Source organism: Stereum hirsutum, assembly GCF_000264905.1.
Source record: "Stereum hirsutum FP-91666 SS1 unplaced genomic scaffold STEHIscaffold_4, whole genome shotgun sequence".
NCBI lineage: Eukaryota > Fungi > Basidiomycota > Agaricomycetes > Russulales > Stereaceae > Stereum > Stereum hirsutum.
In genome coordinates this window covers 1507626-1526125 of record NW_006763134.1, presented here as the reverse complement: position 1 = coordinate 1526125, position 18500 = coordinate 1507626, and the positions used below count along the sequence as shown (strand labels likewise).

The 18500-nt window shown below is 51.4% G+C and overlaps 6 protein-coding genes across 6 annotated transcripts; 2 read left to right on the top strand and 4 right to left on the bottom strand.

Annotated features, from left to right (window-relative positions):
• Positions 1-2166: 2166 nt before the first annotated feature.
• On the top strand, positions 2167-3035 carry STEHIDRAFT_145826 (uncharacterized protein; the record flags this gene model as incomplete). The annotated part of the gene is made up of 3 exons (XM_007301929.1): positions 2167-2404; positions 2477-2816; positions 2890-3035. Exons 1-3 carry the CDS (start codon positions 2233-2235, stop codon positions 3032-3034), a joined length of 657 nt encoding a protein of 218 aa, XP_007301991.1. The 5' UTR covers positions 2167-2232.
• Positions 3036-3774: 739 nt separating this feature from the next.
• Positions 3775-5263, bottom strand: STEHIDRAFT_75947 (Sm-like ribonucleoprotein). The gene is made up of 4 exons (XM_007301551.1): positions 5144-5263; positions 5048-5088; positions 4859-4986; positions 3775-4735 (listed from the first exon to the last, which is right to left on the bottom strand). The coding sequence occupies exons 1-4, from the start codon at positions 5169-5171 to the stop codon at positions 4645-4647; spliced, it is 288 nt and encodes a 95-aa protein (XP_007301613.1). The 5' UTR covers positions 5172-5263; the 3' UTR covers positions 3775-4644.
• A 293-nt stretch (positions 5264-5556) lies between these two features.
• Positions 5557-6915, top strand: STEHIDRAFT_53184 (TPT-domain-containing protein; the record flags this gene model as incomplete). The annotated part of the gene is made up of 5 exons (XM_007301477.1): positions 5557-5829; positions 5954-6136; positions 6216-6386; positions 6446-6788; positions 6860-6915. 5 exons carry the CDS (start codon positions 5557-5559, stop codon positions 6913-6915), a joined length of 1026 nt encoding a protein of 341 aa, XP_007301539.1.
• Positions 6916-8292: 1377 nt separating this feature from the next.
• Positions 8293-8739, bottom strand: STEHIDRAFT_52681 (uncharacterized protein; the record flags this gene model as incomplete). Its single annotated transcript, XM_007301440.1, has 2 exons — positions 8293-8382; positions 8461-8739. Coding segments are annotated over 2 exons (369 nt in total), but the record flags the coding sequence as incomplete, so codon positions are not given.
• A 4879-nt stretch (positions 8740-13618) lies between these two features.
• Positions 13619-14910, bottom strand: STEHIDRAFT_119827 (uncharacterized protein). The gene is made up of 4 exons (XM_007301928.1): positions 14888-14910; positions 14594-14840; positions 14001-14548; positions 13619-13947 (listed from the first exon to the last, which is right to left on the bottom strand). Exons 1-3 carry the CDS (start codon positions 14901-14903, stop codon positions 14104-14106), a joined length of 708 nt encoding a protein of 235 aa, XP_007301990.1. The 5' UTR covers positions 14904-14910; the 3' UTR covers positions 13619-13947; positions 14001-14103.
• Positions 14911-15062: 152 nt separating this feature from the next.
• On the bottom strand, positions 15063-18464 carry STEHIDRAFT_154770 (uncharacterized protein; the record flags this gene model as incomplete). Its single annotated transcript, XM_007301927.1, has 13 exons — positions 15063-15145; positions 15198-15300; positions 15350-15767; positions 15835-16066; positions 16406-16595; positions 16652-16705; positions 16769-16869; positions 16925-17015; positions 17073-17311; positions 17369-17577; positions 17629-17654; positions 17805-17987; positions 18069-18464. 13 exons carry the CDS (start codon positions 18462-18464, stop codon positions 15063-15065), a joined length of 2325 nt encoding a protein of 774 aa, XP_007301989.1.
• Positions 18465-18500: the final 36 nt, after the last annotated feature.

Here is an 18500-nt window from a genome sequence, read left to right as displayed (position 1 = left end):
GCTTCTGCATCTGCTGGTGCCGGTGGCTTTGGTGGTGCTTCCGCATCGGGCGCTGTCCCCTCTGTGAGCGCGTCGATGGTCGCGCCTCTTCAGTCCGCATCGGTGCGCACTCCTTCTCTTTGACCTCTGATATAGGGCGTAACTTGCTGACTGGGCCTATCTTTTCGCTGTTTTCTTCTTCAGGCTATCGCTTAAAGCCCTCGCGTTTGCATCACGTGTCACTATATTGATGCTTGCAAGTTCCAGCAATTAACTTTGTCTCGGAATTTCGCATTCATCGCTCCTTCCCCTCTTTCATGACTTATATTTATTCGCGCCTCTCGGCCTTCTGACTCGACGTCTATATCTCTTGGCCGCTTTTCTTGAATACTTCAGCGTATCGCGCCAGCCGTTTACGCGTCTTTCTCTCCGCCTCGAGCCTCCTTTTTTATCCCTGCTTTTATTGCTGCACTAAGCAGTTTATCTTTATTGTTGGCGAGGTCGTGGTATCTTTCGACAGTGGAACTGTGTATGTACCCTAGCGTCCAATGTTGACATGCGCCTTGTCCGTTGCTGCTTTATTTCTTGGCTATGTGAGCTGTATGGGTGGAGCCACCGAACCTACGATTTGGTGTGTCTGGGAATTTTTATGCAAAGGGAAGGTCTGGAGGGGAATGTCCTCTGGGCCACACGGGCCATAGGGGCAGGTAACAAGTGAGCCGACACCGTGGGAAATATTATGAAGGCTATTGTTGAACTTATTTCGGACGGACGGACATTGCTTCCGTGGCGTGCAGTGATCTCGACCGTCCTTCTTTCTCTACCCTCGATGAGGCATTCGAAGCAGTACTGGACGCGTGTCTTCGACTCAGAGCCTGAGCGCGTCGTTACTATGATCAAAGAACACGGATCTCATGCCAGCACTCACGAGGCCGCAGAGGTATGCACGTCCACAGAAGAGGGTACTCACATATAGCAGTTTGTATTGACTCGACTCCGTTATGGGCTCACGTTGACCACATATTTCTATCAAATCACTCACGGCACTGGCTTCCAGAATCTCCCTACCATCTTGCTTATTTTGCAAGAGACAGCGGAGGTTGAATTACGATCGGACTCTGGGAGCCATATCGCGTCTACGGGTATCAGATGGCTGCGTCTCGTTGAAGCAGGCATCACAGATGCTATATGTAAATGCATACTTACTGCGCCAACTTTGGAAGAGGCCTTCAGAAGGGGACACATCAAAGTCAGTCGATTATCGCAAATCCATTCTGATCCCTCCCCGCCAGCTGCTCCGCTTAACAGGCTCGCATGGCGTGCTTGATATTCTTTCCAGAAAGATGCCGAGTCTTGGTGGTTCCCATACTTCCATATTCTACGGAGCGGGTGTGCAAGGATACTGAGGCAGAGTTCCGCTGAACCTCAGACTTCGTCGTCGTTCCGCCGGTTCTGCGATGAAGTACAGTCCAACTGGGCTGCGATGGCCATGCGTGTCAGTTTGAAATTCCTATGATACTGTCGCATTAAGTGCCTTACCCTTTGTTCCCATAACTTCGTGACAGATCTGGTACGACCCACAGTATTCCTTAGAGGCAAACGGCAAGGAAGAACGGGCAGAGCTCGCGGCATTGATACCGGACCTTCTGAGATTGGGCCCTTCACTCGCAAGGTTGGTTGATACCCATTGGCATCGTCTCCTTCCGCAACTGACCAACCGTTACAAATCCAAGCATCATAGACGCACCGAACGATCACACAGTCGCTCTCCTGTCAAGGTTCCTCGTTCGCGCACATGAACCGGAAGAGATCGAAGCCTGCACATCAGCACTCGGTTCCATTATGGGAACTAAAGCCCACAAGAAGGTGAACGATTATCGTCGTGACCGTCCCCTTCCCGAAGACTTTTTCGATCGTATTCTGGCTGGCTTACTACCCCCGTCCGTGCTCAATCCGAATCGTGCCACAGACCGGCCCAAATCTTTTACAACACTCATCAAATGGGCTGTCAACGTCGTCTCATCGCTCCCAATGCGAACATTCTGCGCCCTCGTCCACTTATTCTGGGCTCTTTCCGAAAGGTGTAAATCGCATTCGCAGGCGAGTTTCCAGCGGTCTGCGGGGGCGAGAGAGTTTATGCACGCACTCTTCCGGGCCAGGGATCTATTCTCCTTTTTCCTCTCCAGGCTCATACACACAGAAAGAATAACGCCTTCGCCTGGTTACGACCAGGATGGGTGTATTTCGCTTATTATGATGTTCTTCATCTCGTGCCTCGACCATCTCACTGTCGTCGCTGACCGTGTCGAAGTCAACCGTGTATGCGAGCCTGAGGTGTTTTTGACGACGTGTATTCGCGGAAACATATTTGAGGCTCTGTTGGGAGTTCTGATAAACAAGGGAGACGTCATTAAAGGATTACCATGTGAGTACATACCTAGCCAGGGCAGTGATCTTTGCATCTAACGTACGGTCAATATTTCACGATCGCGAACAGACTTGGTATGCCACTTACTTAACTACCTCCCTATCCTCGTCGAAGCGGCCCCTTCGGTCCTGCACCTACTTCGCCCTCGATTCCCACAAAACCTCCTCCTACGAACCTGTCTCGTCCTGGCCTTCGATCCATCCCCGCTCCTGCAAGAGTGGGCGCTGGATAACACTAGCAATGTGTTTGCGACCTGCGAGATCCGTCGAGGGTGGATCTCTGTTAACGCTCTGAACGAACTGGCTCGCATGGATCGTCAGTGCGCGAGAGCTGGGTGTAAGAAGCGAAGGAGGGTGAGGTGTAAGGCGTGTCGGACGGCGGAATATTGTGGGTATGAGTGTCAGGTGAAGTGCGTATAGTTCCCTGTCGCGCTTCGTTCTTTCATAGCATTGACTTTGGAATCATCCTACCGACGACGACAGGGACTGGCAAGATCACAGGGCGATATGCGGCTTCAGAGAAGCGCCTGGGATGGTACGAGAGCTTTACCCACCGGAATGCAGCGAACCAGAAAATCTGGTGAGACCGGAGAGGATGCCTTTTCGCTTCGATATGTTAGACGATTGATGCTACAGTGGACTACTCAATCGTTCTACTATCATCGGCCCTTCGTTCGCACACTTCGGACTGGAAAAAATCTAGCTCACGCGGTACAAGTCCTCCTGCCATAAGGCTTGACAGACATGATGCCCTCTACTCTAGCTACATGCCCGTGCAATTTTGCTGTCGATTGCTCGAGAGAAAGGTCGTCGTCTGAGGGGTGGGACTGTCGTTCGGACAGCCGCGCCCGTCAAAGCACCCGACACCCCCCCTCCCTTCGACCTCCCGCTGCAATCATTGTACACAAATGACTTTAAATTTGCAAATGGTCTAGTGGTGATTTAACGTGATTTATGAGAGCGTGAACGGGGAACGATGACGACTTGGGCGTGTTCCTCGCTCTGTCTGAACGAAGGGCCACTGATAGTATCCAGCCCCGCGTGAATATATCTCTCGGTCTGCTTTCCCAGCCGACATCCAGATGCACGCGTGTCCGAGGTCGGAATCGCCGTCGACAGGATTGGGTATCAGTTCACTGCCTCCAGGCTCGCCAATGGCCCCGACTTCGTGAATAATTCCGGTTAATGCTTTGCAGGTCACAGGTGGTTCGGTTGAACGGAGGGCAACTACATACATACGAGGCATTGAGAGTCAAACTTAGCGAACGAGACGAAGCCAGCACACCATGGTTTCTGACAAATCGAATGAGAACCAAGGTGCATCATCTCAAGAACTGGACATCCCAGCACGCCTGTGTACTTCGTGTCGTCGGAATCGATTTGGAAAGGCCTCAGGACCAACTTACAGCATTGATATCACAATGTCGAATCTGCACCTGCACATCACTTCTAAGAGCCCATTACATCCATTCATACCCCCCGTGGCCTCTTCCGACCGTAACCCCTCCCGCAACGCAATCGTCCCCGCCTTCTCGCAACCCACGTAACACCCACACCCGAACCCAAAACCAACCACGCCTAACCATTCTACTCGAGACACAGACAAGAGCATGTTCATCTGAACCTGTCTTCGCCGAAGAACGTGCGCCTTGTCATTTCGGACCAACCAACCTCTGCCGCGATTGATATAACCTCCCCAACCGCCCAACCACCAGAAATAAAACTGGACAATACGCCTACGCCATATGTACCAACTCTCGAAACCCGAGAACGAGGCACGATCAGGTATTTTTGAATCCCCTCGTCCAAACTAAGTTACCTCCTTCCCACACCACACGCGCTTTCTTTATTTCTTGATATATTCGGCGTAATATCTGTTCGCCAGCAGATGCCGCCAAGACTAGACTAGACCAGACCGTTTGCTCCGCCGGCGTGATAAGGGTATGAATAACTGCAGGGGGATTGGTGGCAGGGTGGGCGTATGTATATGGTATTAATTGCGAGATGAGGCGGATGTAGGAGTATGGTGAAGTGTATGACGTGCCGTGGTCCTTTTTTCAGGTTTTCGGGAGGGGGCATTGGCTGGATGGTCGGTTGGGGGGCTATGTCGCGGGAGTTCGACGTCGGGGAGAATGATATGCTGGGTAGGGGCGGCGGGGCGTAGAGTACACGGGTTTGGATGGTAGAGAGACAGGTATGGAGGCGGGTTTGGTCGGTTTGGGTAGACCGGAGGTGCTTTTACCAGTGGATGGCAGGAAGCGGGTCGGCACGAATTGTGGAAAGATCGAGTGCATTGTCTTGTTCTTCGTCGATCTCGCCAATGAGGATGCTGTCGGTGTGAAGAAAAGCATTCAGGTCGCGTCAACAAACAGGAAAGCATGATACGAGACGATGATGACAGATTAAAATAGAGGGTCCAATTGGCAGCAGAAATACTTGATGCAACACATACATCATATCACCTTTGACGAGGTAGAGACCCAGAGGGATTTCTTCGACGCCCTCATCCATGCTATACACGCGTTCTTTCGAATCTGAAAGCACGACGTTTGATTTTTGGTCGTATCCTGCCATTATGCCCTACAGCCATCTGATATCAGCAACTAAAATAAATTGAAAATACGACCAGAGGCGAGCGTACGACGATGGCGCGTCCGTCCTGTAGAATGAGGAGTACGCGGCCTAAAATAAAAGAAGTTGGTGAGACACGGATGAAAAATGAATCGGATGGGCGTACGATCCACATAGCCTTGAAGGCTAGACATCGTCAAGCACGGCGGGAGCGGATAGGAGCACGATAATGCGGCCCTTGTCTTGGATTCCCTGGGGCACAGTCGGCTCTGGCTGTGGGATGCGCTCAACGACAATGCGCGTCAACCAAGGAGGACGCGTCGTGCACGGCCTCGGGCCGCCGGATGTCCTGAACGAGAATGTCTCGGAAGAACAGAGCGGGCAGGCCGGGTGTTATCTGGGGAGGCTCGGTCGGTCGTCTCGTCCATCCCTGTTCTATACCGTCAACGTCCTCATAAACCCCGTCGCTCTTTCCTTTCGTCCCGGCGTCCTCTCTTCTCTTCACTTCCACCATCATCTTTGCTTCGCCCCCTTCAGCCACACCCATAGACCACAATGTCTTCGTCCCCCGCAATTCCAATGGAGAAACCCGACCACGAAGCCAGAGATGAGGAGGCAAACGCTCAGTACCTCGAGGTGAACCCTAAGGCTGAGCATGGTGCAGATAGCCCGCTTCCTACACCGGTGTCGACACCAGCTCCCAAGTCGTCGAAACCCAGGATACCTATCACCGTCATCATTCCAGTCTGGATTGTGCTGTCTTCGGCCGTCATCATATACAACAACTACCTCTATAACACCCTGAACTTCAAGTTCCCTGTCTTCCTTGTCACCTTCCACTTGACATTTGCGGTACGTGCGCACGTTTCTATACTTGCATATCTACACCGCACACCGTCGGAATTCTTCTGTGATGAACGCGCGCTTATTTCTCCCTTCTCCTCTCGGCATTTATTGCCCGTCGGTCCATTTACAGGCCATTGGAACGCGGATACTACAGAGGACGACCCATCTCCTCGACGGTGTCAAAGATGTACACATGACGAAGCAGATGTTCATGCGCTCCATTCTCCCCATCGGTCTCCTCTTCTCCGGCTCCCTTATCCTTTCCAATACCGCCTACCTCCATCTCTCGGTCGCTTATATTCAAATGCTCAAGGTGCGCATTATCCCCTAGTCCTCCCAACTTAGACAGCTGCTGACACCATATATTCAATCTCGCATCATGACATTGACAGGCTTTCAACCCAGTGGCCATTCTTCTCATTCAGTGGACATTCCGCCTCAAGGACCCTAACCGCAGGTTGGCTGCAATTGTGCTGATGATTTCGTGCGGTGTTGCCATGGCCTCGCACGGAGAGCTTCACTTCAACCTGCTCGGTTTCCTCACCCAAGCCGCTGCCGTTGCCGTATGTTGTACCCATTCCTTCCGTATGATATCAACTAACGTACCCCCGATTCATCTCAGTTCGAAGCGTCCCGCCTCGTCATGATCGAAATTCTCCTCCATGGCCTCAAGATGGACCCCCTCGTCTCCCTGCACTACTACGCACCCGTCTGCGCGCTCATTAACCTTCTCGTCATCCCTTTCACGGAGGGTCTTGCGCCTTTCTACGAACTCATGAACCTCGGGCCACTCATCCTCCTTTCGAATGCGGCGGTGGCGTTCTTCCTCAACGTTGCTGCTGTATTCCTCGTCGGTGTTGGCAGCGGGCTTGTGTTGACCCTCGCGGGCGTGTTCAAGGACATCCTGTTGATCACCGGAAGTGTGCTCATATTTGCGACGATGATCACGCCGTTGCAGGTTATCGGTGAGTTTTGAATTCTCCTGCGTCGAAGCTTTTGGAGTCTAATCAAGTCTGTTTATCCTCTTCGTACACAGGTTACTCCATCGCACTCGGCGGTCTCATCCTTTACAAGACCTCAGGATCAAAATAGAGCGTGTCACCTGTCTGCCTATCTGTTCGTTGTCTGCCAGTGCCAGTGCCAGTGCCCTCTACATGTATCCTCCACCACCTATCTTATATCGCACGATACGCTACGCTACGCATTCTCCACACATCTCTCACTGGCTCTCCCCGTACGTGTAGTGTAACTCGGCCCTGAATCCCTTTCGCCCCTCCTCTGTGACTGACACTGTGCAGCGCTCGCCCTCTTTTATTTACTACATTACGTGCAACTCGCAATCTGCTCAGACATCCGTTGGCCTTTTTGCATTGCATTGCGCTGGTTTTGTCTTCCGATTCTGCTTTCTTCTTCCTGGTTGGACTAGGACGATTTGCCTGGTTCCTTTGTGGTGTGTAATAGAATTTTTTTTTGATGCCCGTGTTGCCTGATTCGTGGTATATTGTTGCCTATAGCTTTGTTGTTTTTGCTTTCTGGTTCTGATGACTGTGCTCTGGTGGCGAGTAGTGCGGTCCTTCGTGGCATGGACTCGCGACGAATGTCCGCTCTTCGAAAGCTTCGAGGCCGGCCCCTTCTCATTATCCCATCCGTCTCTTCACTCGACTTCTGAATAATTCTTGCGGTCGTACGTAGTTGCTTCAACTCTGACAAGACTCACCGACAGTGGCATTGAAAATATATACAAACATACATAAATTTAAATCGATTGAATCGTATATTTATCTGTCGTTCCATTCCTCGATATTTAGCGTGTTATGAGTTGAGATAGGCGGTGGTTGAAGGTGTCGATGAAGAGGAGGGCTGGGTGAGTTTCCTGTGTCTGTGCGCCACCGCCACCCGTACGCGTAGAAGTTCGCCGTGCAGGTTTAACTTTCAAACTCCGATCCCCTGTTGGCAGTGGTTGCGCCCTTGTTCGCGTCCGAGTAGTCCGAGGTCGCTGAAGACAGCATAGGTATGAGTATCTCTTGGTTTGGAGACGTGGAGGTGGTTTGGTCGTAGTTCTAACTATATATTGCTAAGCATACTACGGCGGGGGGTCACACGGGACATGAGTACAGTACATCGACACAATCAGTGGCACATTTGAACACATTTGAACAGGCCTAGGGAGAGGGGACCGCAACAGCAACTGGGGACGCGCTGCGACATGGATGAGTGGCAGAACAGTGTATGACATGGTTGATATAGTTTTGGGAATGAGGATATGGCAGGAGTGAGGCGTGAAGTGTTCGTTTTGAACGGTATGGTGGCAAGAGATTTAGGTGAGGTGGTGGTTCTACAATGAGGAAAACTGCGGTTTGATGTGAGGAGAAGTATCATATGCGATCAGATGCAACATATTCGAAGGAGGAACCGAAAGGTGTATGGGCTCCGGCTGTGGATGAGATGGAGGCGCGACAGGTCAATCGCTCATGCCTTACGAGTCCTCATCTCGTAGACGCCTTCCTTGTCTGTTCCCTTCAAGCCTAGGAAGATACAGTCGCGTCGCAAGAAGTCGATCTACACAGCCAAAATAATAACGCCAGCATCAGCCTCTCGCACGTACACTCGCCCACGAATAAAACTCACCATCAAAACCCCCTGCTCCACCTCCTCCTTCGACCCCCCCACCCTCTCCCTCCGACTCGCTGTAATCTTCGCCCTATCCTCCTCCCCCATCTCCGTATTCTCAAAATCGATTTCCTCAATCCTCTGATACAAACACCCATGCATCGTCGAAAACAGATCGATTAGCGTCACACCCACCGCGTTCTGCGGATACACGTCGATGTACCATGGGATACGGGAGTGCGAGAGCCGCATGAACTTTGAGGGCGGTTCGGTCGCAAATTGCGCGAGGTCGTACGCAACGACGGGCCGTTTGAGGTCTTTGAATTGAATTTGGGAGAGGTCGAGGCGGAGGTCGTAGGTTGAGGGGGAGTCGCAGGATGGGGTGATGCGGATGTAGGTGTTGAGGGTGTGGGGGCCTGAGTCTGCGAGTTCAATTCGTTGTGCGCAGAGTGGATGAATGGGGTCAGATTCCGTGTTCGATTATCGATAGGTATATGATTGGAGAAACAAAAATGTGAAAAGATAGTATTGAAATGAAGTAGATATGAAAAACTGAGAATGAAATGAAGAATGAGACGCACCTCGAGGGAACGACTTCGCCCTCTTCGCCGCCATAATCAAATCCCGCCCTGACCTCGGCGTCTTGAGTTCAGGCCTCCAGCTCCCCGGCCTTTCAAACAGCCTCTGACCCGAAATCGACGAATGCGACGACGACGCGCTCCCCAACGAATGACGGTTCGACCCACGTATCGACACTTTGCCCCCATAACCAGCTTCACCAGGGTTGCTTGCGGACGTTTGGGCCGGCGGTGACCATGGCGGCATCACACCGTTGAACGAGCTCTCGTCCGTCCTCGGCTCATACGTCCCCCCTGACAGCGCCCCACTTTCGATGTGGGGCCTGGTTGAGTTTTCCGTCTTCACAAGGTGAGCGTCCGATAAATCCTCTTCCACCTTGACGTGCCCAGGCGAAGCCACCTCGGCCTGTATGTCGGTAATCTACCAGCGTGTGAGTCAAGTAGTTGATATTAGTGCTCTGCGGGGTAGGAGGGGAATCGTGTCAGTTGACGGCCTCTCACGTACCTCTGGCTCGATGGCCCTCGAAGATGATGTAGACATGTCTTCATGCTTAGGGCCATCGGAATCCATGGGTTCGTGTAGTAGCTGGGCATTTGACGTCTTGGGACCGACAACAGCCTCGCCCGTGTGCGACCAACAAAGGGTGGTGTTAAGCGCCAATACGGCGGTGGATTTGGTTGTGAATACTATGGGCGGCGCTAGCCTCTCTATCATATCATGGTATTCCGGCTCGTGATACGGAAACGTAAGCCGATATATCTGAAAGCCGTCAAAGTTCAGACAACACATTAAGGGACATGGAAGTACAGCGAACCTGTCTTAGTCTGTCAACATCATCATCTGAGACACTGGCCCGGAAAGCCGTTTCATTATTCTTCAATTGCCAGAACAGGCCGGCGGTGAGTCAATGAAACAATTGTTTAGCAAGAAGATTTACCTCGAGAATATATTGAAGCAGATATTCGAGAGGATCGGGTCTCTGTCTGGGGTATCAGCACTACCACGAAATATAACTTATGTTCTGACTGCTGACCAATTCTTGTGGGTGGTCGGGATCTGCGCTATCGGAAGGAGTGGCTGGCAAAGTTTCACGACGGCTGGATGCACTTGAAAACCATTGCATATCCGAGTCGCGCGTTGTGGGAGCTTCATATTCCACGGAGCTCCAGTTGTGCATTCCAAGTTGTGGCGGTTGAGGGATTGCTCTAGATTTCGAGTTCCGGGACGCAGTTTGTATGCCGCGAAATTTGGCTAGAAGTGATCGATTCGCGCTTGTGAGACGACGGATAAACACAGTCTGGTTACAAGGCATGTCATGGGGGTGTTCGAGCTGGCCTCGAGGAGTCTGGGGACCGTGATTGGGTATCGGAGATACACTGAGGACCTGAGACTGGTGACTCTGGTGGAAATTGAGTGAACCCACGATAGGAACAGCGACGTTGAAAGAGGTTGTTTTGGATCGATCATTATCATGCTCTAAAACCATCGAAGCCCATGATGTAGTCTTGACATGGCCATATACCAAAAACAAGAAACCTCCATGTCGACTATGCTGAGGAATGGAGGCGGTGAAGTCGTCCCAGGTCTCCCAGAGATGCTCGGCGTACTCTCGGAGTAACGAGGGAAGCGCTTTTAAGCGCTCCGATGAACCTGGCTCGCGAAAGAACAGTACGGCGCTCCTCTTCTTGCTAGCAGTGACCTCGAAGCCAACACTCGCGGAGACGGGACTGTAGCCAAGGATGTACATCAGTTGTGTCTTTTGTTGCAATCGAGCTTCAGGAGAAGTTTACGCACGAATTCATCGGCTGGATTCCCATCTCTACACCTGTCCTCCTCACGCCAATACTGTGTGAACTCAACACCTCTGGAACATCCCCCTCCAGTGTCGTCCAATGTCGCTGCGGAGGCTGAAATGGTTGATGATTTGGTGGTACTCCAAAGATGTTGGGGTAATAGGCTGGGTCATCTTCAGACCGCAGACTGCCGTATTGGTCGAAGCGAGTGTCGCCATAACAAACATTGAAGACACGATGAAATTTGCCCATTCTGCAGTTGAATATGAGTGAATAGAACAATGAGTACTAATGAGTCTCAATACTGAACAAAGAGCAGGCGACTGACGACATGTATCCTACATCACCAATTTTCACCTCGAACCCACCCTCGAACCCGTTTTGGCTAGGATCAGCGTGCCATACGGGAAAGCCGAAGCCTTTGTCATGGAGTTCTTGTTCGTAAATTTCCCAATACGGAGCCATTCAGCACAATGAAAGCAATAGCGAGAGCTTAGGAGCTTGCAATTGGACAAATGCGACAAGTGACTAGGAACGATGATCGTTGCTCTGTGCGAGACGTGGGCGCCTTTAGAGTAAGGATATAGGGTACACTGGGCTTGACTGATGAGCCGGATAGGTGCACTAAACATAGCAGAACAAGGCTCTGCAGGACGCATCTTTGGGGACTCCGTTAGGTTGTGTGACCCTAGTAAGTGAATAAAGTTACTGCAGCCGGACGATATAGAACCCTTGCTGAAAGTAGCCGTATAAGGGAAACAGCGCCGGGATAAGTATTATTGGAAAACATGCCCTGAGGCCCTTGAGGGACCCACTGGGGGGTACGCATTGGGTGAATTTCACCCTGATTTTTCACCCGAAGACGCATGGGATTTTCACCCAATTCTTAGGTGACGGATATCGGCTTCACCTCAATTTTGGGTGAAAAGTTTAGGTGAAATTCACAGTGTTTGTTTTCGTTTTCACCCGAAGATTTCAATCAGGGTTCGGGTGAAAATCCACGTATCTTGGGCTGACTCTATGTAGGAGGTATGGCTGCCGTTTCACACTTCTCAGCTTAGACCCTGCTGATGTGTTGCGAGTCTATTTGTTTGGGCACCCGAGAGAACAAGGAACACGAGAGAAATTTGATTAATTAGGAATTATGTGTGTACAGTAATACATTAGGGGTAGCATGCTCCTACACAGTACAATATACTGAGAAGCCACACCGGTGACCTACCTCAGCGGGTCCACCCTCCATAAAAGTTAAACAGCAAGATATAACTCTATCGAGAGGCTGAAGGGAGAGAGAGAATGGAAGAAATGACATGAGAGAGATGGAAGAAAGTCGAGAGTTGTCAAGGGTCAGCAAGTGCATCAATATATGACCGACATCATAAGCACGATAACCGAGGGGGGCGAGATTGGTGTGGCAAGTGGCGTACCTGGATAGCTTGTGAAGTAGCAAGCAATCTCCACTTATACTGTATCTAACTATGAAGTACATAGTGCTCCTGAAAGCGGGAAAAAATGGGAAGAGGAGGACGACTGCACCTTTGAAGTAACCTTAGAATCCACGTCTCCGACAATTTCCCTACGTTCCTGTCCCAATCGTTACCGAGGAGAGTTGAATCGCGTTCCTTGTCAGCGAGAATGCAAGTGTCAAGTTTCAAGGACTGAGATCATAGTACAGAGACAGGAAAGGCAAGCTACAGGGAAAGCGTGAGGCGTGAACGGCGGCCAGAAGACATACTAGAGTATAACTATATCAAAAGGAGAGCTGTGTTCGACGTCAATGAGAAGCCAGAGTTAGTGGTGGTGGTTGCAGAGAGCAAAGAGCATCGAGTCGAGTGAAGCTGAGCGGGACTCGGCTATGACGTCATCGGCACCACAGAGCTACGCCACTCTGTTGTGCTTTGTGGCCACCGCCCTTCGAGTTCGCAGTCTCGATTCACAGCACCCTGTACTGTACAGTTTCGACGTTGACAGAGTCAACCTCATGGTATATCTTGCTCTGTTATATTTATACCTGAGTTTATCTTGATCTCTTAGAGGTTTGTTGTTCCCTGCAAAGTTTGGGTGAATTTCAATGAAGCCATCTGTAGGTCTAGCAGCGGTCACCAAAAATTGGGTGAAACGTGAAATTCACCCTAAATTTAGCTGAATTTCACCCTATCTGTCTTTCACAGTGCGCGACCATCGTGCCCGGTGCGGGATGGTGGAAGCTGACAACTCCCGTATGACTGCAAACTACATGGATCAAGCTACGTGGCTGTGGCGTATCGTACAAGTATCCGCATTTAGGCCTTTCTTTTTGCGGAGGCGCTACCCAAAGACCCATAGGATACACTTGCCCTCCGGGCGCCACCTGGTCCCACCTATGGGTCGATTAGCGACCACGGCCTTCAGCTGTCCATTATATTCATGTTGTATCTTCTGGCCAATTTGGCTTCACGGAATGAAGACGGCGGGCCACTCTCGCGGCAGGGCTTCGCCCAGTTTGAAGAGCGCGATAAAAATTACTAGCCGCTAGTACTAACGACCCACTCTTCGAACAAGTGGTGGATGCCACGACCATCTTTCAGTGTTGTTTCAGTGGCGAGCTTGCGCTCGGCTTGAACTTCAGTGCTAATGCACTTGAGTACTGTAACACTCCCTGAATCTCGCCACAGCTGCAGGCCACGAGGTGAGAGCACAGTGCCCACTTTTGTGCGCATTGCCATCGTGTCCTTTACATCGACATTCAGAATACGGCGCAGAGAGGCACTGCTAGTGTACTAAGAGTCCGTCCCAATGGGGCAGGTCGACTGGAATATCGTCGTTTGGGATACACTTGCCCTCCGGGCGGCACCTGGTCCCTTATTGCAGACACTTTGTACAGACCCACATGCCATTACGTACTTCCAACATAATCCGCCACTTTTAGTCCATAGCATGTCAATTCCACATGAGCGGCTCGTCAACACCACCCTCGCCACACGGTATCATCCATCCCCTTCCCCTTCCTCACACATTCGGTATCCAGTCTCGGTATTTCGCTCTACGACTATTCTACCGCTCAACTTTTTCTGAGCGTCTATACTTCTGTCTAATAGCGGACGTCCTGAACCTGAAGTCTTAGCGAGTAACTGTGCAATCATGTTGTCGCTGAGAGTGCCTTCTATAGTGCGCGCATCAGATCCAGTGAATAGTAATTGATGAGTGGACCCCTACGCTTGAAATCTATGTCTTCAAACGCTGGAGCACCAACGTGGTGACCCCCTCTCCATTCGGTGGCTAGCCAGCGACCAGGGGGATCCATCTGCGCATGGTGAGGTTACGAACTTTGAGATAAGGGGAAACGCACTTTTAAAAACCAAGACCGGTCGCGAATCTTGACGATTTTATCCCAGTCAAAGAAGATGTTTGTACGCGGCAATCCGTCTCGTCCAACTACCAACACGACCTGCGGAATAATCCTCATTTCGACAACGTCACCCCGGGACATCATACCCTTACTGCACTCGCATACGTGTCCATCTTCAGTCAAGCTCTGTACACCGAAAGGCACGCCACCCCAATCCTCCGTCACATGCCGCAAGAATAGCGTTTCTGGCACGTCTGTGTCGAGTTGTGGCAATGCGAGCTTGAGAAAAACAGAATTTACGATCATTCGAATCGCATCCATCTGTTTCTTAAACGCGGGGCCCCAATCGGACCACCCAGCACCGAGTCGTATTCCTTGACACCCAAACCAGGGCTCGACTTCATCATCTAGGCCTCTGTTTCGTGTAAGCATAGCACGAGAGCTTTACAATGGTACTTACAAGCCTTTGCTGCCCTCATTTCTCAGCAGTCTTTCCAAAACCACACCTTGAATCCACAAACGAACATCTTCGTTTGTTCCAGCGCGAACGATATGAAGCGGGTAGCTGTTTCCCGTCCTCGCCTCGTTCAGAGCCAGTGAGAACCACTCGCTGAGTTCGGCTTCGCAGGTGGGCAATACCGCTGCACGCCCAGTCCATGCATCGGAGAATCTTGATACATCGACCAGAGTCAGGCGTCGTTTATCGTCTGCCTACATATTAGAACAGAACGAGGTAACATTGCGGTCGGCTTACCGTTTATGACAGCCATCGAAGCACAGTCGCACGCGAGGAGAGAGTGGTAGAGACGAAGATGTGGCGCTTTTCCACAATTCACACACGTGCCAAGGAAACAACGCTCAGAGCACGCTCGCATACAGTTGATTGTACATGTAACGTGTCTACACCCGTACAAATAGCCATCATCTATTCATATGTCACCCGATCGCAGTACACCCTCCCTGTTCTTGTTTCCCTCGCGGGCGATTGTCAGTGCTTCCTCGTCGGTCGCGGCTATAGGACGGTTCATATCAGAGAGACCCAGCGAAGAGCTGTTAGTACGCACCGATGTCATTCAGATAGTCGAAGACTGTCCACCCTAAATTCTCCCCGTAAACGTAATCAAACCTCGAAGCAATCAGCGAAGGCTCAAACAGCCCAACCCGATCCTGCCTATAGATGAGCACCTGAACAAAAAGGTTCAATCGGGCAACGTACCATCATCTCTATTTCCGTTTGTCGCCTAATCCGTACAACGCGGTCAAACGCCAGGAAAACCGCAGTCCTAGGGATCCCATCGCTCCCTTTCATCACGGCGATATCGAACCACGCTGAAACGTCTACCAAATCTCCAACGTCTAAGTCGCCATCGCGAGCCGCGCAGAGCTCACCATCACACGCCCGTACTTGCACCTCCGGATGAAAGTCTCCTGGTAGCAAACGTCTCCTCAGAACTAGAGCCGTTGGTAGGTCGATGGTATTGGCCGGGGGGGGGAGACCGAGGTGCAGAAAAATAGCCTGTATGATGTTTGCGATGCCGCGCATTTGCGCACGAAATTGGTCATACCAAGCGGTGTAACCGGGGACAAGCCTTGTAAAGGCTATCAGCTCCCAGCCACCAAAACCGGATGGATGCCTGTTGTTTTTTTGTCAGTCAACAAAGTTTTGCTGGCTGGGCAAAAAGTGCAATAAGCGAAACTCACATTCCGCCGTCACCTTCGTCGCCTAATGCAAAATCCTGCACAACACCCCTCACCGTAAGTGTCAAGGGTTTCGCCGTTCTACTGTCCAGCACTGCGAAAGGATAGCTTGCGGGAGCGGACCCTCCAGAATTCGATACCAATCTGATATAGTTGAAGGCATCGTCGACTGAGGCTGACAGGAGGGTGTCTGCGTACGCACTGAACAGACCTCCTCGGGTTGAAAGGTCGGTAGCTGGCGAACATGTCAGAGCGCAGGTGCAATTTAGACATGGACAACGTACCGGAGACAGTCGACATATTTGACGACTCATGAGAATCGGGCCGCCGACAAGTTCTTATACCGATACGCGGATGTTTGAGATACCATCGCAGGCTGTGCTGTGATGCGGCTGTTTCAAGCACGAAAGGCTCCACCCAAAAAAAAAACATATGCGCAGGAGCAACACATTCATATTGCACAAGGGCGGCCGAGTAGAGCAGCATGGGTGAAAACAGACAGGCTAGAAACCTCACAACATCTCCTTGTCCCACTCACAAACAATCTTTGTTTCCCACCAAACTCGGGGCACACTCTTATAGTCGCACTCTCCTCCACAGTCGTGCCCGCCCATCACCCAGCCGGTACCACCGTTCGTCCAATCGGGAGCCCTTTCGGGACCCGAGTCAAAGGGCATACCGAGACAGCCCTCGTCACCCCATTCTCTGTACGTGTTAGGGCAGTTCCACAGAATGGTGTCTTTTTTGTGCCTTTTCGCCAGTGTCTTGACAAAAGCCAGGGTCAGATAGCGTTCAAAGCGGGGACCGTGAACGAACACACCGTAATTGATGGAGCTCCGTCGTCGACGCCAGACGTGATACTGTCTGCAGATATCTATACGCGAACAATATCATGGTTAGTGGAATGGGGCGAACACGAGGAGATAATAATGCGCACCACATTTCGAGAGAATACGTCTATATCAAATCCCCTTCCCACGTACTTTGCGATGCACTCATCGATCACCGGTTTTGGAATATTGATCGGCGACACAAGACCTGCAAACAAACTTATTTGTCAGCCGCACCGGTTAGATCATCAGAATCAGCGCACCTCTGCCTATCGTCATCAGGGTCGGGTATGCCATCGCGAAGCCATCCGCCGTCAAACAATTCATGACAAGAGTCCCCCAGAAAAACGCCGTCTGATGCAGCGAAAAGAGACGGGACACACACACCACCTGGATTTTCCTTCCACGGACGCGGTGGACCAGGGTTGAGCAAGATATCACGGCACCACCGTACTCTTCCACCCATTCCTCCTCATTATCATCCTCTCTATCGGCGCTCGCAATCCACTCGTAGCCCTCGTGCTTCATGAGATGGCGCACGACTAGAATGGCGTAGATGCAGTTTGTGTAGATGTCGAGGTCGGTCGGAGTGAACGAAGGGTTGAGTGTACCGTGAAGGCAATAGTCCAGCGCCTCGGACCCGGATATGACTGATCGGGTCACCCGCATGAGGGAGCGAAGCGCGATGTCGTCCGTTACATACTCACGCAGAACCGAGCGATGTTTACGCCGAAGAAAGTTGCGAACCACCGAGTACCAGAATTTATTGGCCTTCCGCAAGATTGACATGTCGACGAGGGGAAGGTGGCCGAGTATCATGTCCGCGAGGTACTGTGATATTCCACGATTCGTCGACAGGTGGTGCACAGGGTTAGCGTATGCAGAGACCGTGTCGGGTGGCAAAGACGAACACATTCTGTGCTCTCAAACGTTAGCATCGAATGACTGCGCATAGAGATTTACGCACCTGTGAAGTTGCCGAGAGAGGGACAACTACAGAACATGCCACTCGAAGCTTTTAAGAAGAAAATTAATCAGCGCAGTGAGACATCCGAAAGGGTGACGCAATATTTCAAGTGGAATTAAATTGTGCAAGCCACGCTACACATATTTCTCGAGCACCGAGACTTCATCACTGTATACAGAACTTGGGACGACGTGACCATCGAAGTCATTCTCTGCATCGTCTTGCATGTCACCATCTGTCGTTACCCAAATCGTGGATTCCGCTCGAGGGAGTGGTTGAACGGGATGAGGGGTGCCGAAACACATGCGGAAGCAGTGCTCGTCATCGAATGATCGCTGACTTGGATGGAACGCGGAACCCTACGGAGCTGTGTCGTCAGTTCGCCATACAATCTCGAAACCACCGGACACGTGTAGCGGGCCGAAATATGACGAACCAACCTGTATCACGGGTTGTGGTGTGGTCACCCAGCCCCAGTCCATCACTTTTGACTGATAGTCTTGTGCCGACGACGAGCCAGGGAGTAAATCGGTGTGAACGCTCTGCCCGCGAAAAGTCCACGCCGGATAAGAGACAGCCAGCCCGTCCGCCGTCAAGAAGTTCATGAGCAATGAGCATGGGCAGTAGACGAGAGGGTGTGTGGAGTTAAGGCGCGAACTGCATATGATATCGATTTGGCCGCGGGTTGGATGGATGAGGCGGGTCATACTGACGACCCCGGGACGACTGTCGACGACGCGTTTGAGTTCGATGGGCCGAGCGATTGGCAAAACGTGATAACCTTCGACCGTATGCAAATGAGAGGCGAGCGTGATGGCGTGCAGTGGAGACACCATGAGGTCCAAGTCAGAGGGGGAAAGCAGCGGCAAATC

Excerpts from the sequence above, each read along its gene's own strand:
- STEHIDRAFT_75947 (XM_007301551.1), bottom strand. The coding sequence starts at position 5,171 with ATGTCTAGCCTTCAAGGCTATGTGGATC. Across the intron at positions 5,089-5,143 it reads CCTTCAAGGCTATGTGGATC|GCCGCGTACTCCTCATTCTA; the intron begins GTACGCCCATCC and ends CTTTTATTTTAG. Across the intron at positions 4,736-4,858 it reads CTCGTCAAAGGTGATATGAT|CATCCTCATTGGCGAGATCG; the intron begins GTATGTGTTGCA and ends TCACACCGACAG.
- STEHIDRAFT_119827 (XM_007301928.1), bottom strand. Across the intron at positions 14,549-14,593 it reads AATGAGGGCAGCAAAGGCTT|AGGCCTAGATGATGAAGTCG; the intron begins GTAAGTACCATT and ends TACACGAAACAG.